Source organism: Ovis aries, chromosome X (genome assembly GCF_016772045.2).
Source record: "Ovis aries strain OAR_USU_Benz2616 breed Rambouillet chromosome X, ARS-UI_Ramb_v3.0, whole genome shotgun sequence".
NCBI classification, from domain to species: Eukaryota; Metazoa; Chordata; class Mammalia; order Artiodactyla; family Bovidae; genus Ovis; species Ovis aries.
The window spans coordinates 129,824,565-129,840,185 of NC_056080.1; the positions used below are offsets into that span (position 1 = coordinate 129,824,565).

At 36.5% G+C, this 15,621-nt stretch overlaps 1 protein-coding gene across 2 annotated transcripts in view; it reads left to right on the forward strand.

The window, feature by feature from the left end:
* FAM199X (family with sequence similarity 199, X-linked) overlaps positions 1-9,569 on the forward strand; it is a 31,965-nt gene extending 22,396 nt beyond the window's left edge. Inside the window, exons 4-6 of one of the 2 annotated variants that reach the window (XM_004022471.6) lie at positions 16-177; positions 1,583-1,849; positions 3,140-9,569. In XM_004022471.6, the coding sequence (XP_004022520.2) occupies positions 16-177; positions 1,583-1,849; positions 3,140-3,310 (600 nt within the window). In that variant the 3' untranslated portion in view covers positions 3,311-9,569. The remainder of the gene's footprint in view (positions 1-15; positions 178-1,582; positions 1,850-3,139) is intronic. The other variant, XM_042242071.2, reaches the window with a different exon arrangement.
* The last annotated feature ends 6,052 nt before the right edge of the window (positions 9,570-15,621 follow it).

Consider the following 15,621-nt stretch of genomic DNA (forward strand, 5'->3'; position numbering starts at 1 on the left):
TTTTTCATCATATAGGTGGAATATATTGAGTATCTGAGTCGTAAAGTCAGTACTGAGATGGGTCTTCGGGAACAACTTGATATTATTAAAATAATTGATCCTTCTGCTCAAATCTCCCCTACTGACAGTGAGTTTATTATTGAACTTAACTGTCTCACAGATGAAAAACTGAAGCAGGTATGTAAAGAAAATACAGATTCTACAGCTATTAAAAATACCATTGTTTTATAACATGTATACTTGAAGCAGTTTAGTTCAGTAGCTCAGCTGTGTCCGACTCTTTGCGACCCCATGTACTGCAGCACACCAGGCTCCCTGTCCACTGCCAACTCCCGGAGTTTACTCAAACTCATGTCCATTGAGTCGGCGATGCCAACCAACCATCTCATCCTCTGTCGTCCCCTTCTCCTCCTGCCTTCAATCTTGCCCAGCATCAAGGTCTTTTCGAATGAGTCAGTTCTTCGCATCAGGTGGCCAAAGTATTGGAGCTTCAGCATCAGTCCTTCCAATGAATATTCAGGACTTATTTCCTTTACGATGGACTGGTTTGATCTCCTTGCAGTCCAAGGGACTCTCAAGAGTCTTCTCCAACACCACAGTTCAAAAGCATCAGTTCTTCGGTGCTCAGCTTTCTTTATAGTCCAACTCTCACATCCATACATGACTACTGGAAAAACCATAGCTTTGATGGGATAGACCTTTGTAGACAAAGTAATGTCTCTGCTTTTTATACTTGAATAGTCATATATGACTTGAATAGTCGTATATAAATATATAGATAATTAAGGTCAAAATCACTGCTGTGAAATGTAATATTAGAACATGTGGTTTTAAGAGGTTTTATGTACATTTCATGTGACCATACCTTTCTGGGATCATTTGAATCTAGAACCTACTTTCTAGTTATATAGGTTTTGAAATTTGACATCACATTTTAAGGAGTTGTTATGCTAAGGTATAGATTTATTCTAACTCATCTTACAAAAGACCAGTTGACAGAATCAAAATATTATTGAGAGCTATACTTGAGTGAACATTTTAATTTTTTGTATTTGTCATCATTTATGAAAAATTTCTCTCTGTGTTTCTCTCAACAGACAGACTATATAATTTTTCACATTCCAGCCCATTTTTTACTAGTATGGTAAATTGATGCCTTGCGTTTGAAGACAGGTATTATGGGCCCCTACTAAGATCTAGGAAACACTCTAATATAATCAGCAGCATAGTTAAGTGGCAACCTTTTAAAAAATGTCTACTCTTATCTATTTTATTGTTTCTGTTTCTAGTGTTATTTTCTTACACTCCTAAATTCTGGAAGCTAGTAGCGTATCATTTACTGATTATATTTTATATACTTAAAAAAATATAGCTTTATAACATTTATTCTAGAATTTTGAACACCAGAATTTTCCTGGTACTTGTTTCTTCATTTAGAGATTTCTTTTGCCTTTCGGGTTTACCTATATGCATCTGTAGCACTTTTGACAATCCTTAAGTACAATATTCTTCTTTTCTCCATTATTTTGAGGGCAGAACATCAAGGTACGATACTAACCAGTTTTTGTCTGTCTGTTCCAAGGTCAGAAACTATATCAAGGAGCATAGCCCTCGCCTACGGCCCACAAGAGAGGCCTGGAAGAGAAGCAACTTTAGTTGTGCAAGCACCAGTGGAGTGAGCGGCGCCAGTGCCAGTGCCAGCAGCAGCAGTGCCAGCATGGTCAGTTCTGCAAGCAGCAGTGGGTCCAGTGTTGGAAACTCTGCTTCAAACTCCAGTGCCAACATGAGTCGAGCACACAGTGACAGCAACTTGTCTGCAAGTGCAGCAGAACGGATTCGGGATTCAAAAGTAAAACGTCTAATCAATACAAAACTTTACCTTTCAATATTAACATTAGTATTCCTTCATATACAGTTCTTGAAGAGTTAAAATTATCCTGCTCTATAGATGCCTGTGGGTTTTGATTTTAATTGAGCAAGCAGAATTCTCTGCTGTTGAACAAAGCCCTCTACACTGAGTGCTTTGAAATGCTGTTTTGACCCACAGCCATATTACCTTCAATTTTATCTGATTTTTGTGTCTGTTTTACGTAAGATAAATTGATGGAAATAATGAGTGAGTCTCAATATTGCAATACTGACTGCAACTTACTATTAAGCAGATCTCACTAGGTTGCTGATGTTGCTGTCTATTAGCTCCTAAAAATGTCCCGTATGTCTTGTGTGTGTGTTAAATGTTTTCTTAAAGTTTTAACCATGAATGTTTCTTTGTAGCTCTTTTTAAAATGTAATAATGCTTTCTCTAATTTCTGACAACTCTTTTCACAGTTGAAAAAACTCTGTATAGTATTTTTGGACGCATAAAAAATAGAAAGTTTAAATGTATATAGAATAGTTCTGTGATACTTAGTGGGAAAGTTGGGTTCCTTGCAGTGGTGACAGTGTGGAGCCAACTTACAGATGATAAGGGTATCTCTATAACTCTTGGGAACCCAGTGGTGACTTTTCCTGGAAAGTGATTCTTTACTTGGTTCTTAACCAAAGTAGCAGAAACATAGCCAGCTTTGTTGGTTGCCAAGGGTTTCCTCTGTGTATGTGGTCATTCTTTTTTGGCATCAGTTCACCAGTGGCAAGAAATAGAGTACCCACTGGGTTTCTAATGGGCTTAAAAGATGGCATTTGCTTAATATGAAAAAGACATGGTTCTTTCCCAGCCATTGTAAAATTGCTAATGCTTTTGGATGAAAGGCACCTTCAAAGAATAAGCATTAGAGATTTTGACAGTGTTCTCCACATTTGTATTCATTATTGTTCACTGCATGTTTCCTCTGCACTGACACCAGTGTACATTAATTTAATATAAAAAAGCCTTATAAATGATTGGTTATCCATAACTAGTCAAATGATCAAGTTTCAAACCTTCCTAATCAGAAGATTTCCTAGTCAAATACCGTAAATATAGAATCTTGAAAAATTGTTTTCATGTCTAAGCTAATGGCTCACTTACTAGAACCAGGATTGTACTGCAGAGGAATTTGAACATCTCTATTCAGAAAATATCGAGTTTGATCCATGCAGTACTTTGGGGTGGGTACGCCAGAACTGAATCTCACTGATTTAGAAATTTTTATTTTGACAGAAGCGATCCAAACAGCGGAAGTTACAACAGAAGGCCTTACGCAAGAGGCAGCTGAAAGAGCAGAGGCAGGCTCGGAAGGAGAGGCTCAGTGGGCTCTTCCTTAATGAAGAAGTGCTGTCCTTGAAAGTGACTGAGGAAGACCATGAAGCAGATGTAGATGTTTTGATGTAATAAGGGTGAATTTATCGGCATTGTTTCTAAGCATTATTCTATCCTTATTTGTTTACATGCATCTTGACCAAACTTTTGGTTAGGGCTGTGCTGACGTACCGTTCATAATTTAGGTCTGTGGTTCTCAGCAGATGGTCCTCGGAGCAGTAGCTTCAGCATCACCTGAGAAGTTATTAGAAATGCTCACTCTTGGGTCCCACCCCAGACCTAGTGAGTCAGAAATGCTGCGGGAGGGGCATAGCATTGTGTTTCAACAGGTACTAGATTATTCTGCCACACACTCTAGTTTTAAGAACCACTGATTTAGTAAATGTTTTGACTATTTAAACTTCAGAGTGCTTAAGTGGGCTTTTTCAGACTAGTACTTTAACAGTTTAGGAGATTTCAAGGTACTGCTGACAGATAATTTATTATGTCAGTATAGAATGTGTAGAGATCATAATTCATTTTCTTCTTAATGTTATGATTTCTTAGTTTTTCTAAAGGGCCATAGCATAATTCTCAATTCCTAGTGGACGTCTTTTTTTTGAGGTTGTAGAATGTGGATTGCTGTTTACAATAGTGCCTTCATTAGGTTTATTTGTTTTCATTCATTTTAACTCAAATGTGTAAAAAATAGGCCCTAACATCTTTTGTTAGGTTTGTTTTTGTTTTTCAGTTTATGTATATTCAGAATCCTTTCTGCAAGTGATGACTACTGAGAAAATAATGTTACTAGTAGCTGAATTTTAGACTTAATGCTACATTGATTAATATTCAAATGGAAAAATCCAGCAAGCAAAACAACCAATTCTACTTTTCACTGCTTTTTGAAATTTTAGGCTGTGACACTGTCTTAAAGGCAAGAAACATCTCTGTCAAGTTCTTTTTGTAGGTTTTTTTATTTTCAGCACAGCTCTAATTTTTAAATATTTGGTGTAACAGCTTTATGGCATGTGAACAAGTTAATGTTCAAAATTAACTCAAGAAAACCCTTACAGTTCTGCTAAACTCTGTAAATCGCTAGAAATACACTGAGCAGTGAGATATTAAAAAACCTTTGCTTCTTGGCTACTAATAGTACTCTAATTTTAAATGTGAAATCATTGAGTCTCTAAATGTTTTCGTGAAGAGTTTGTTATCATGAACATTATAAGTAGTGTGATTCCTTTTATTTTCCCACACATCTTTAAACATTCACACGGGTTAAAGAAAATGGAAACTGATACTACTGACAATCAAGCTGCTTTCTGACTTTCATGATTTTCTTTTTATTGTGGAAACTTGGGAGGTAATCATGATTTTGTAGGATGAGTTGTCAATATTTTTTTAAAGTCTAGAGTTAGAGGTTGATAGATTCCTACTTTTTTTGCACTGTATCATATCAAGTAATCCATTAAAAAGATTAACAACGTAGATCCTTAATTCTCAGCTGCGAATTCTTAATTCTCAGCTGCGAATTCTTAATTCTCAGCATAACCTTTGCTTACAATCATATGTTTTGAAATTTTTACTTTATTTTGGTTCCTCAAAAGTTAAAGAATTGAAACTAAGGGAAAAAATTGATATATCGCAGCTATACTGAGGTCTGTGATATGGTTGTAACATTTTGAAGACTACTAAATTCATACTTTAAAATTTTACTGAAATAACAGTATATATGTGTATATGGTTGTCAGTTGGAGTACCCCCTCTGACTTTCCTCTTACCCCCTCTTTAGTGCTTCTGACTAACTTAGAGGGCCCAAAGAGAACTTGGGGATAAATCCCAGAATACTCTTGAGGAAGATTGAAAGGGTCCACCTTGTTGTGTTTTCCCTTCTAAATACAGAAAGAGTAGATAGAAGAGCAAATACAGCTGAATTCTCTACCTGCTCTTAGCAAAAGCAAAATTCCAGGGAATGACTGCCTGTTCTCTTTAGTTACTCTTCAAGGAAAACAGGCCCCTTTTGGAGACCATAGAGCAGCATGTATCTGTTAAATACTTGGAAACAATTTACTTGACAGTGACCAGTAAAAGAAGATCCTAATAAGACCAATTCCTGTACTCTCCCAATAATCACAGTCTTATTACCATAGATTTAACTTAAGTCACTGTTAAGCAAGTTTACCAAAGTGCCACAAAGCCAATTTTTAAAGTTTATAAAGGTTTGAGTGTTTATAGTAAAGTACACCATGAAATGTGCAAATCTGGATGCACAGCCTTTATGATATCATAAATTAGAGATAGCTCAGTAAGGTGGCTTGGAAGAGATTGAAATAAAGAACAGAAAAAAAATTTAAGCAATTTGTGTTTGCTTATGATTAAAGAGGGAGATTACAAAGTCTTTCTCTACCTACCCCCCCCAATAAAACAGCAGAAAAAGACAAAAAATTCTTGTCTTTGTTAATGTGCTATACTTTTTTTTTGGTCTTAATGCCTCATGTAGATAATTCAGGTTTGAATTATTTCTTTCTTAGAATAAATAATAAATTTAGTCTGATCTCTTTCTAAGTTCAATTTAAAACAAATCCAACTCAATTTTTTTCTTTAAAAGTATAAACCTCGACTAACCAACTAATAAAAATGTGAGACTTAATTGCTCCATTGTCAGTTCTCAACTGTAGAGAATTGACATTAGAGCAAATAAGTCTTTCCCTTGAAAAATAAGCCTTGTTACATGAGGGCATGATTAAAAAATAAGACTTCTTAATTAAGGGCATAATGAAGTCACATCACATTTATCCAGAACATTTTATTAGGGATCTTGTGTGTATGTCAATTATATTTCAACAAAACTGGGGAAAAGAGATCTTGTAGAAGTCTGTCAGTCCCACAGGTTTTAAAAGTAGAAACCTTGAGTTTAAACAAAATGACGTATTTTTTTTCTACATTTTTGCAACTGAGTTTAAGTGAGGCAATGTAGTATAATGTGTAGTGAAGTACAAAGGACTTTATACTGTTCTTCTGTCCCAAGAAGAACTTAGAGTAAAATAACTTTATTTTTTGAGACTTGTCTCATTTTTAGTTAAGTGGTGGCTGTTTTGTCCATTTTGTCAGTCCTTTGGGTTAACTAGATATTGCTGAATTAATGCCAGAAACTGATTTGAAATTTGATGACTCCGTGGATTGGATAGACATCTCATTTTATCTAGCTCTTAGAAGTGCTAAAACCCCTCATAAAGGAAAAATTTTTTTAAACTACTATATAAAGGTATCCAGATTCTGATGAGCTTTAAAAATTGTGAAATTTAGCAAATGTCTTCATATTTAAGCCAAAAATGTTAGTTCATGACAAATAGAAAAGTCTTGTTCCCAGGATTCTCTAGCATAGAGTCTTTTGTTTGTGGCTTACTCTTTATAGCTTCCTGTGCCTTAAAGGTGAACTCTATACTTTTCGTCAACATTAGGCTTTTCCAAATTCAAAAGTAATCTAAATGTTGTAATTCATTTTATAAAATGCCCATGCTCTTGGATATCAGTAAGCAAAGGCATTATATCGAACTAATCAATGATAATAGAGTACATAACGAAAACCTTCAGATCTTAAGTTTCACTTATATAACTTGATTTTTGGCCCAGCTAGGTCATAGAACATTGAAGTCATCTAAAGTATAGTTTAATGTATTTGTTTATTTTTTCCCCTGATAAAACTCATAAAACAGAATATTTTTTATTTTACTTATTTTATTTTTTGGCCTCACTGTGCAGCTTGCAGGATCTTAGTTCCCTGACCAGAGATTGAAACTAGGCCCTCAAAGCATGGAGTTATAACCACTGGGCTTCCAGGGAATTCCCAAGAATATTTTTTAAAATTGAGTTAACTCTGAAAAGATAATTTTCAAGGCAAAAGTACTTCAAAAGCAGAGATTATATAGCAAATTTATTTGTTTGTTAACTTTAGTGATTCTTATATTCATTTATGTAATAGCATAACATTCCTCTTCCTTTTAACTTAACAGTTCTGTTTACAAGAAAAAATGTTTGCTTCAAACTGGGAAGGGGTTACTTAAAATCAGTTTATAGTTTGAGATGGTTGATAGGAAAATTTCCAGTTACAGTCAAATGATAGTATTGATGTTGTGCACACTGACATTCAATATGTCTAAACTTAGAGGTAAGTTTAATCCTTAAAAGGACTATTAGGTAGAAAATAAATATTTGTATACACATGTACTGTGATAACTTTGGATTCATTTTAAGTCTGACAAAGTAAGATAAGTTTTATCTTTACAATTAAATTATGCTAAGTGGTAGGAGGTATCTGAGAGAGATTTAGACCTAGGCATCCTTATCAGTGTAGTATCTGGAACATAGCTCCTTAGAAATGCTTAATTCTTATTTCTTTGGAAAATTCCAGAAGATTAGAAGGAACTCTACAAATTCTAAGTAACTGGCTATTATTAATAAGAGTAAGAAATCTACTATACTTCAATAAAATATTTTAAGACAAAAAAATAGGAAGTTGCATGGTATAGCCGAGTTGACTCACTAAAACTTTATTTACATATTTTTTCTAATATGAAAATTACTTGTTTTCAGCCCCCCTTCACAATTGTATTTTAAATTAAGGTTATTAATGTTTTAACCTAGATCACATAATGGTAAATTAATTTTTTTCATTTGATATCCATACTGAACTTGGAAAAACTGATTTGGTCTTCTCTGATTTCAATAGGTATTGTTGGATTTCTTTGTTACATCTTTTGTGGTCAATGGAACCTGTGGAAATCTGTGTTCTTTTTTTTGTGGTGAGGGATGGGGGTAGAAAAGAAGAGAGTAGTCTAATTATACATATGCAGAGAGTAGTCTAATTATACATATGCATTTTGACTATATAAAGGTAGTTGTAGAATTAATATGTATAAATGACAAGTTAACACTTACCTATTGTGAATTGTTCTAAGGAACAGTGGCCTGAAGCCATGGCTTGTTTTGTGGAGCTGCTTGCTCTTTAATAGTAGCTGACCAATTGGATTTAAGTTGAGACTTTGAGGTTAGGTTACCAAGCTGAGGCTTTTAGGAATGGAGCAGACCGTGTCTGTTCCTGTAGTGGATCAATTTAATTTCCTCTTTGAATACTCTAATTTAGATATATGTATTATCCATTCTAAATCTTTGTGTTGGGAGTTTTATAGAACTGTTTTCAAAAGCTATTAAGAATAAACACAAGTATATGTAAAACATTTCACAGATGGTTAAAAATTTCAATTTTTTTGTTTTAGTTTCAAAGGTTAGTTATGTAGCATCAATATCATAACCAAAGCAAGTAGGAAGTTGACTGGTTTGGAGAATCTTCAAGTAGTCTTAAATACTGTAATGTATCAGATTGTTAACCAGGATTTTTTTCCTGTATTTCTGCTAAATGTATTACTGTATTAATGCACTTTTGTATATAGATATCTGTCTTCTGTACATTCTGTACTTACTTCAGTGTATATAAAAGCTGTTTTTCCTGAAGCTGTTAGGGAAAAACAATAGCTGTAACACAAGTCACTTCTATTTTGAGTTTCCTCTTGTACTTGAAAGTAGTCATTCAGTAGTTAAATCTATATAGTATGTATGGTTGTAATTAAAATGGCAATGTGGCAGAGCTGTCTTTTGAAACTGATTATAAGAATGAAAAGTGTTTTGGTTATGAAAAACTTGTAATATTTTAAATTGTCTCTTTTGATGTACCATGGATTTTTACAAACCCACTGCTGCTTACTACTTTATACTTCTGAATCTACTCCTTTTCATGTCCCATCCTAGAACATTTGTCAACAGAGAAAAATTTCTCTCTTTTCTTTTGCTCAGTTTGGTTAAGGCTCTGTAGCTTTTGTTTTGTGTAAGTCCCAATTCCCCAGATGTCACTGGCAAATCTCTTTTCTCCTGGAAAGATCAGATTTCTAGAGACATTAGAATTCATAGTAAGTGAAGATTAGGTCTAACATTGTTTACGCAAACCAGATCTATTTTCCTTCTAGAGTTTTCTTAAGTTATATAAAAGTAATGTCTGTGAGCAGTTTTATGTATTGGTACGGAAGCAGTTCAGCTTTTCAGCAGCAACTTTATCTCTTGCCACTAGAGGGAGATCTGTGGTTGCTCTCTCCTTTGGAAAATGTCTTGGCTGCTTTTCATTTGTTTTTAACTTCAGAGGTTGGAATTGACCTCATGCTCAAAATTCCTTTTGTGATATTAAGTGCTTTGATTTGTTAGTCAAAGGTAAGTTAATTAAGCTTGTTTAATAAAGCCAATATTATTCATGCTTTTCTGTAATTTCAATTTTTAATAAATGTGAGTCAGATATTAAGTGAAATGTGTGTGTTTATCTGTATGTGTTTCTTAGGTACTCTAAAACTGTATATACTGTTTATTATGGTAACCCATAACCACAGGTAGCTATTTAAGTGAATGAAAATTAAACTTTAGCTTCTTGGTCCCATGAGCACCACTTCAAGAGTGCTGTAGCCATATATGGTGAGAGACTACTGCATTGGAAACTACAGGATATAGAACATTTCCATCATCACAGATCTGTTGGATAGTACAGATCTAGACATTTGATGCTTTATGTAGTGACCACTATCATCATTTTACCAGTGAACGGTAATCATTGACTCAAAACTGCTGCCCACAGTTACTATTTGTAAGTGATTGTTATGAGAGGAAGAGTGGGCTGCATTTCATTGTCTACTTCCTTAAGGCCACTGTCTAAGGTGGGAACCTGATGGTTTAATGGAGAAATTTCTCAAATATTGACAATTTCACTTGACTATGAATATAATTTAATGTTTGAATGATGTCGAAATTAGGTGCCAGTTTCTGTTTTGATTGTTGCAAAAACTGCTACCATGGAGATTTCTCTGAGTTCATCCTTCTCTGATGCAAAATCAGTCCTAAGTGACAATACTAGGACATACATTTTTAAAGAGTCTATTAAAAAAAACTGTGCTTATTTCAGAATCATCCCTTAGAGTGCTTCTTTTTTCTCGTAATGTCAGAGCTTTAAGAGAATCACTGTTAACGTAGGTCTGACAGTCTCTACCTCTCCCTCACTATCAGTTTAAATCTCATGGTAAGTGGGATGTTTTAGTACATTATCTGTGTTTCTTAATTGATAGATACTAAATTTAAGTACACTATTTCCCTTGTAATGGAGGAATAACATCTTTAAAATTCCAGTTTATTCATTTGGTTGGCAGGATCCCACTATATGCTTTTTACTCAAAATAGCAGATAATTTAATTGGCATATTTTCTGCTTTGTCTTATTAAAAAATTTCGAGTAGAAGAGCAAAATGCATCCCCATATACCATATCTACTTCAACACTTCTCTCATGGCCAGTCTTGTTCCTTTTACCTCCCCATCCACTAAACTGAAAAATTCTGAAAGAGATGGGAATCCCAGACCACCTGACCTGCCTCTTGAGAAATCTGTATGCAGGTCAGGAAGCAACAGTTAGAACTGGACATGGAACAACAGACTGGTTCCAAATAGGAAAAGGAGTACGTCAAGGCTGTATATTGTCACCCTGATTATTTAACTTATATGTAGAGTACATCATGAGAAACGCTGGACTGGAAGAAACAAGCTGGAATCAAGATTGCCAGGAGAAATAGCAATAACCTCAGATATGCAGATGACACCACCCTTATGGCAGAAAGTGAAGAAGAACTAAAAGCCTCTTGATGAAAGTGAAAGAGGAGAGTGAAAAAGTTGGCTTAAAGCTCAACATTCAGAAAACTAAGATCATGGCATCTGGTCCCACCACTTTATGGCAAATAGATGGGGAAACAGTGGCTGACTCTATTTTTGGGGCTCCAAAATCACTGCAGAAGGTGATTGGAGACATGAAATTAAAAGACACTTACTCCTTGGAAGGAAAGTTATGACCAACCTAGATAGCATATTAAAAAGCAGAGACTAAATTACTTTGTCAACAAGGGTTTGTCCTAGTCAAGGCTATGGTTTTTCCTGTGGTCATGTATGGATGTGAGAGTTGGACTGTGAAGAAGGCTGAGCGCTGAAGAATTGATGCTGTTGAACTGTGGTGTTGGAGAAGACTCTTGAGAGTCCCTTGGACTGCAAGGAGAGCCAACCAGTCCATTCTGAAGGAGATCAGCCCTGGGATTTCTTTGAAAGGAATGATGCTAAAGCTGAAACTCCAGTACTTTGGCCACCTCATGCAAAGAGTTGACTCACTGGAAAAGACTCTGATGCTGGGAGGGATTGGGGGCAGGAGAAGGGGATGACAGAGGATGAGATGGCTGGATGGCATCACCGACTCAATGGAGATGAGTCTGAGTGAACTCCGGGAGTTGGTGATGGACAGGGAGTCCTGGTGTGCTGCAGTTCATGGGGTCGCAAAGAGCTGGACACAAGCAACTGAACTGAACTGAACCACTCACCTTAGCTCAATACTTGATGATAGTAAAATTCACAGGTATTCTTCATTTTTTAAATATTACAGTATCAATTTTTTTTCTAAAGATAATGGCACTTCTATATTAAACATAACTGATATCACCATACTTATTAAAATAATTCCTTAAGATTAAATATCTGGTTTACTTGTTTGAAATCAAACCCATTACCATCAGCCTTAGTTCAGTTCAGTTCAGTTCAGTCACTCAGTCGTGCCTGACTCTTTGCGACCCCATGAATCGCAGCACGCCAGGCCTCCCTGTCCATCACCAGCTCCCGGAGTTCACTCAGATTCACGTCCATCGAGTCCATGATGCCATCCAGCCATCTCATCCTCGGTCGTCCCCTTCTCCTGACCCCAATCCCTCCCAGCATCAGAGTCTTTTCCAATGAGTCAACTCTTCACATGAGGTGGCCAAAGTACTGGTGCTTCAGCTTTAGCATCATTCCTTCCAAAGAAATCCCAGGGTTGATCTCCTTCAGAATGCACTGGTTGGATCTCCTTGCAGTCCAAGGGACTCTCAAGAGTCTTCTCCAACACCACAGTTCAAAAGCATCAATTCTTTGGTGCTCAGCCTTCTTCACAGTCCAACTCTCACATCCATACATGACCACAGGAAAAACCATAGCTTTGACTAGACGGACCTTAGTTGGCAAAGTAATGTCTCTGCTTTTTAAGATGCTATCTAGGTTGGTCATAACTTTTCTTCCAAGGAGTAAGGATCTTTTAATTTCATGGCTGCAGTCAGAACACTAGTTAACATCAATTGCTTTCCCTTCTGATTTTGAGACAAACTGAGTCTTCATGCTAAACAAACACACGTGGTAGGTTTTCTTTTTTAATATCTCTCTCACTAAATCATAAAACCGTTGAGGTCATTTGTTAGCACTAAGAATAATTATTATTGCTTGATAAGTCCTGGTGGTGTGTCTTGAGTATATTTCCAGTGAAAACAAGATATGTATTGCTTTTAGATTAAAATAAAGTCCAGTTTTCCCTACTACTTTGCTAATAAAACCATGGAATAATTTGGATTACAGGTAGAAGGTAGGGAAAATAACTTTACAAGATAAATTGAACTAGGTATTTTCTTCTCAACTACCTCTGGGTCAAAGAATTTTCTTTTTCAGCCAAATTGGACCACATGGTAAATATATGAATGCCCAGTATTTGTAAATAGGTATGCATGGGTACTATGGGGGATATAAGGCAAAAGTAAAGATTCTTATTCTTTTTCCCTTAGAAATTAATTTCAGAAAATCTTTTAACAGATATGTGACTGAAACTGTTGGTTTTGGTTTTATATTTTGAATTATTGAAGTTTATACTTTCCAAATTGTAGAATTTGAGGGCTCAAAGAGACTTGAGATCATTTAGCTTGGTGGTTCTCAAACGAGTGTACATCAGAATCCCCTGGAGGGCTTGTTAAAACACAGATGGCCGGGCCCCACTCCCAAAGTTTCTGATTCAGTAGGCACTTTTAATGACCTCCTAGGTGATTGTGAGGCTGCTCCATGAACTCATGGAGAACCATTGAGGTAGCACAATCCTCTTTTCTGCATTTTGCAAATGAGGAAATTGACATTAAGAGGAAGGTGATTTTTTTGCTCCAAACTAGTGACATACCCAAATCTTAAGATGTTTATTTACACCCCAAGCACAGTGTTTTTCTGTTGTGTATTTGTTTCCTTCAGAGAAGTTGCCTCCAAAGGATTTCTTCTGAGTCTTTTCGGAACATTTGGATTTTCTTAGTAATCGTAAATATTTATCTCCCCAGATTGGGAGTTTTAAAGTCTAGGGATCCAAATTGTTGGCAAATTTTTTTTGCATGCTCATATATTTTTCTGGGGAGGACTGTGTATCTTTTTATCAAGTTCTCAAATGAATTTTCTTCCCCTAATGGCCCAGGCTCTGTTCCTTTAGGGCAGTTTTGGCTTTTAGAAATAACCAAGGGTCATTTAGAGGACTGTCTGGTGGTTAAACATGGGTGACAAAGCTGGCTACATTTGGTCAATGAGGTGTGATTTTAAAAGACTTTCTTTTGTGGCCTAAAAACTGGCTTCTATCTATATTAAAGGAGTCCCAAAGTATCTGGGGGCAATGACAGCATCATTGGACTGGGTATATGGTAATATCATGAAGTGTGGATGTTATTAATTTGAGATATATTAGCTCTGACTTATTTTTTTTAGTTTAATTGCAGGCTAATTACTTTACAATATTGTATTGGTTTTGTCATACATCAACATGAATCTGCCACGGGTGTACACGTGTTCCCAATCCTGAACCCCCCTCCCACCTCCCTCCCCATACCATCCCTCTGGGTCATCCCAGTGCACCAGCCCCAAGCATCCTGTATCCTACATTGAACCTAGACTGGTGATTCATTTCTTATATGATATTATACATGTTTCAATGCCATTCTCCCAAATCGTCCCACCCTCTCCCTCTCCCACAGAGTCCAAAAGACTGTTCTATACATCTGTGGATTTCATGGAATTATTTATTAAGTTGGCGATAACAGAACTAGATGGTAATCTGAAAAATTGAGAACTTCTCTGGTGGTCCAATGGTTAAGAATCTGCCTGCTGATGCAAGGGACACAGGTTTGGTCCCTGGTCCAGGAAGATTCTGCATGCTGCGGGGCAGTGCCACAACGACTAAACTCACACTCTAGAGCCTGTGAGCTGCAACTACTGAGCCCATGGTGCTGCAAATAGTGAAGCCTGAGCACCTAGAGCCAGTGCTTTGCAGCAAGAGAAGCCACCAAAATGAGAAGCCCGAGCACCACAACTGGAGTAGTGCCCGCTCTCTGCATCTAGAGAAAGCCAATGCAGCAACGAAGACCCAGCACTGCCACAAATAAATAATGTTAAACGTTTTTAAAATAGTAAACATATTGGAAACATTTTTAGATTTTATAGATTTTATTTCATGTAATGGTCATTAGTCTCTATTTTGCAGATGAGAAGCTTGAGGCTAAGAGAGATGAAGTGGTTTATCCAGGTTCTATAGCTGAATGATGGTAGATGAAGGATTAAGTCTCTTGAGCTGTAAACTAGTGCTCTTTGCACTGTATAACACTGCTTTGTATCACGTGGTTACTTTTCACAGTGGTTTGAGAGAAATCACCATAAGAGTTTGGTACAGAGCAGTAGTTAAAGTGTGGACCCCACACCAGAATCATCTGGGGAATTTTTAGAAAATAATGGTATTTAACCACCTGTCCCCCCTCACCCAGAAATAGTGAATCAGAATCTCAGACAGTGAGGCATGGACATCTACTGAGTTGTAATGGACATTTTATTTAGGAATAAGTCTGTTTACAGAGAAGTTGTAGAGACCGCTCTGAGAATTCCTGTATACCTGCTACCCGGTGCCCTAATGTTAACATCTTCCATAACTATGGTATATTTGTCAAAACTAAGAAATCAACATTGGTACATTACTATTAACTAGAGATTTATTATTTCTTCATTCATTATTTGATCTCATTAGTTTTTCCACTAATGTTCTTTTTCTATTCCAAAATCCAATCCAGGATCCCTCTTTCATTTAATCATCGTGTTTCGTTAGCTTCTCCTATCTGTGACAGTTTCTGTCTTCACTTGTTTTTCATGGTCTTGACAAATATAAGATGAATTCGTCAGGTATTTTGTGGAATGTCATCCTCAGTTTGGGTTTGTCTGAGGTTTTGAGATTCGGAGAGGATTACAACAGAGGTGAGGTGGGCTTCCCAGGTGGCACAGTGGTAAAGAATCTGCTTCCCATTGCAGATGTGGATTTGATCCCAAGGTCAGGGAGATCCCTTGTAGAAGGGAATGGCAACTCACTCCAGTATTCTTTTCTGGGAAATCCCATGGACAGAGGAACCTGGTAGGCTACGGTCCATGGGGATCCCAAAGAGTTGTATACGACTGAGCAACTGAGCACACACCATAG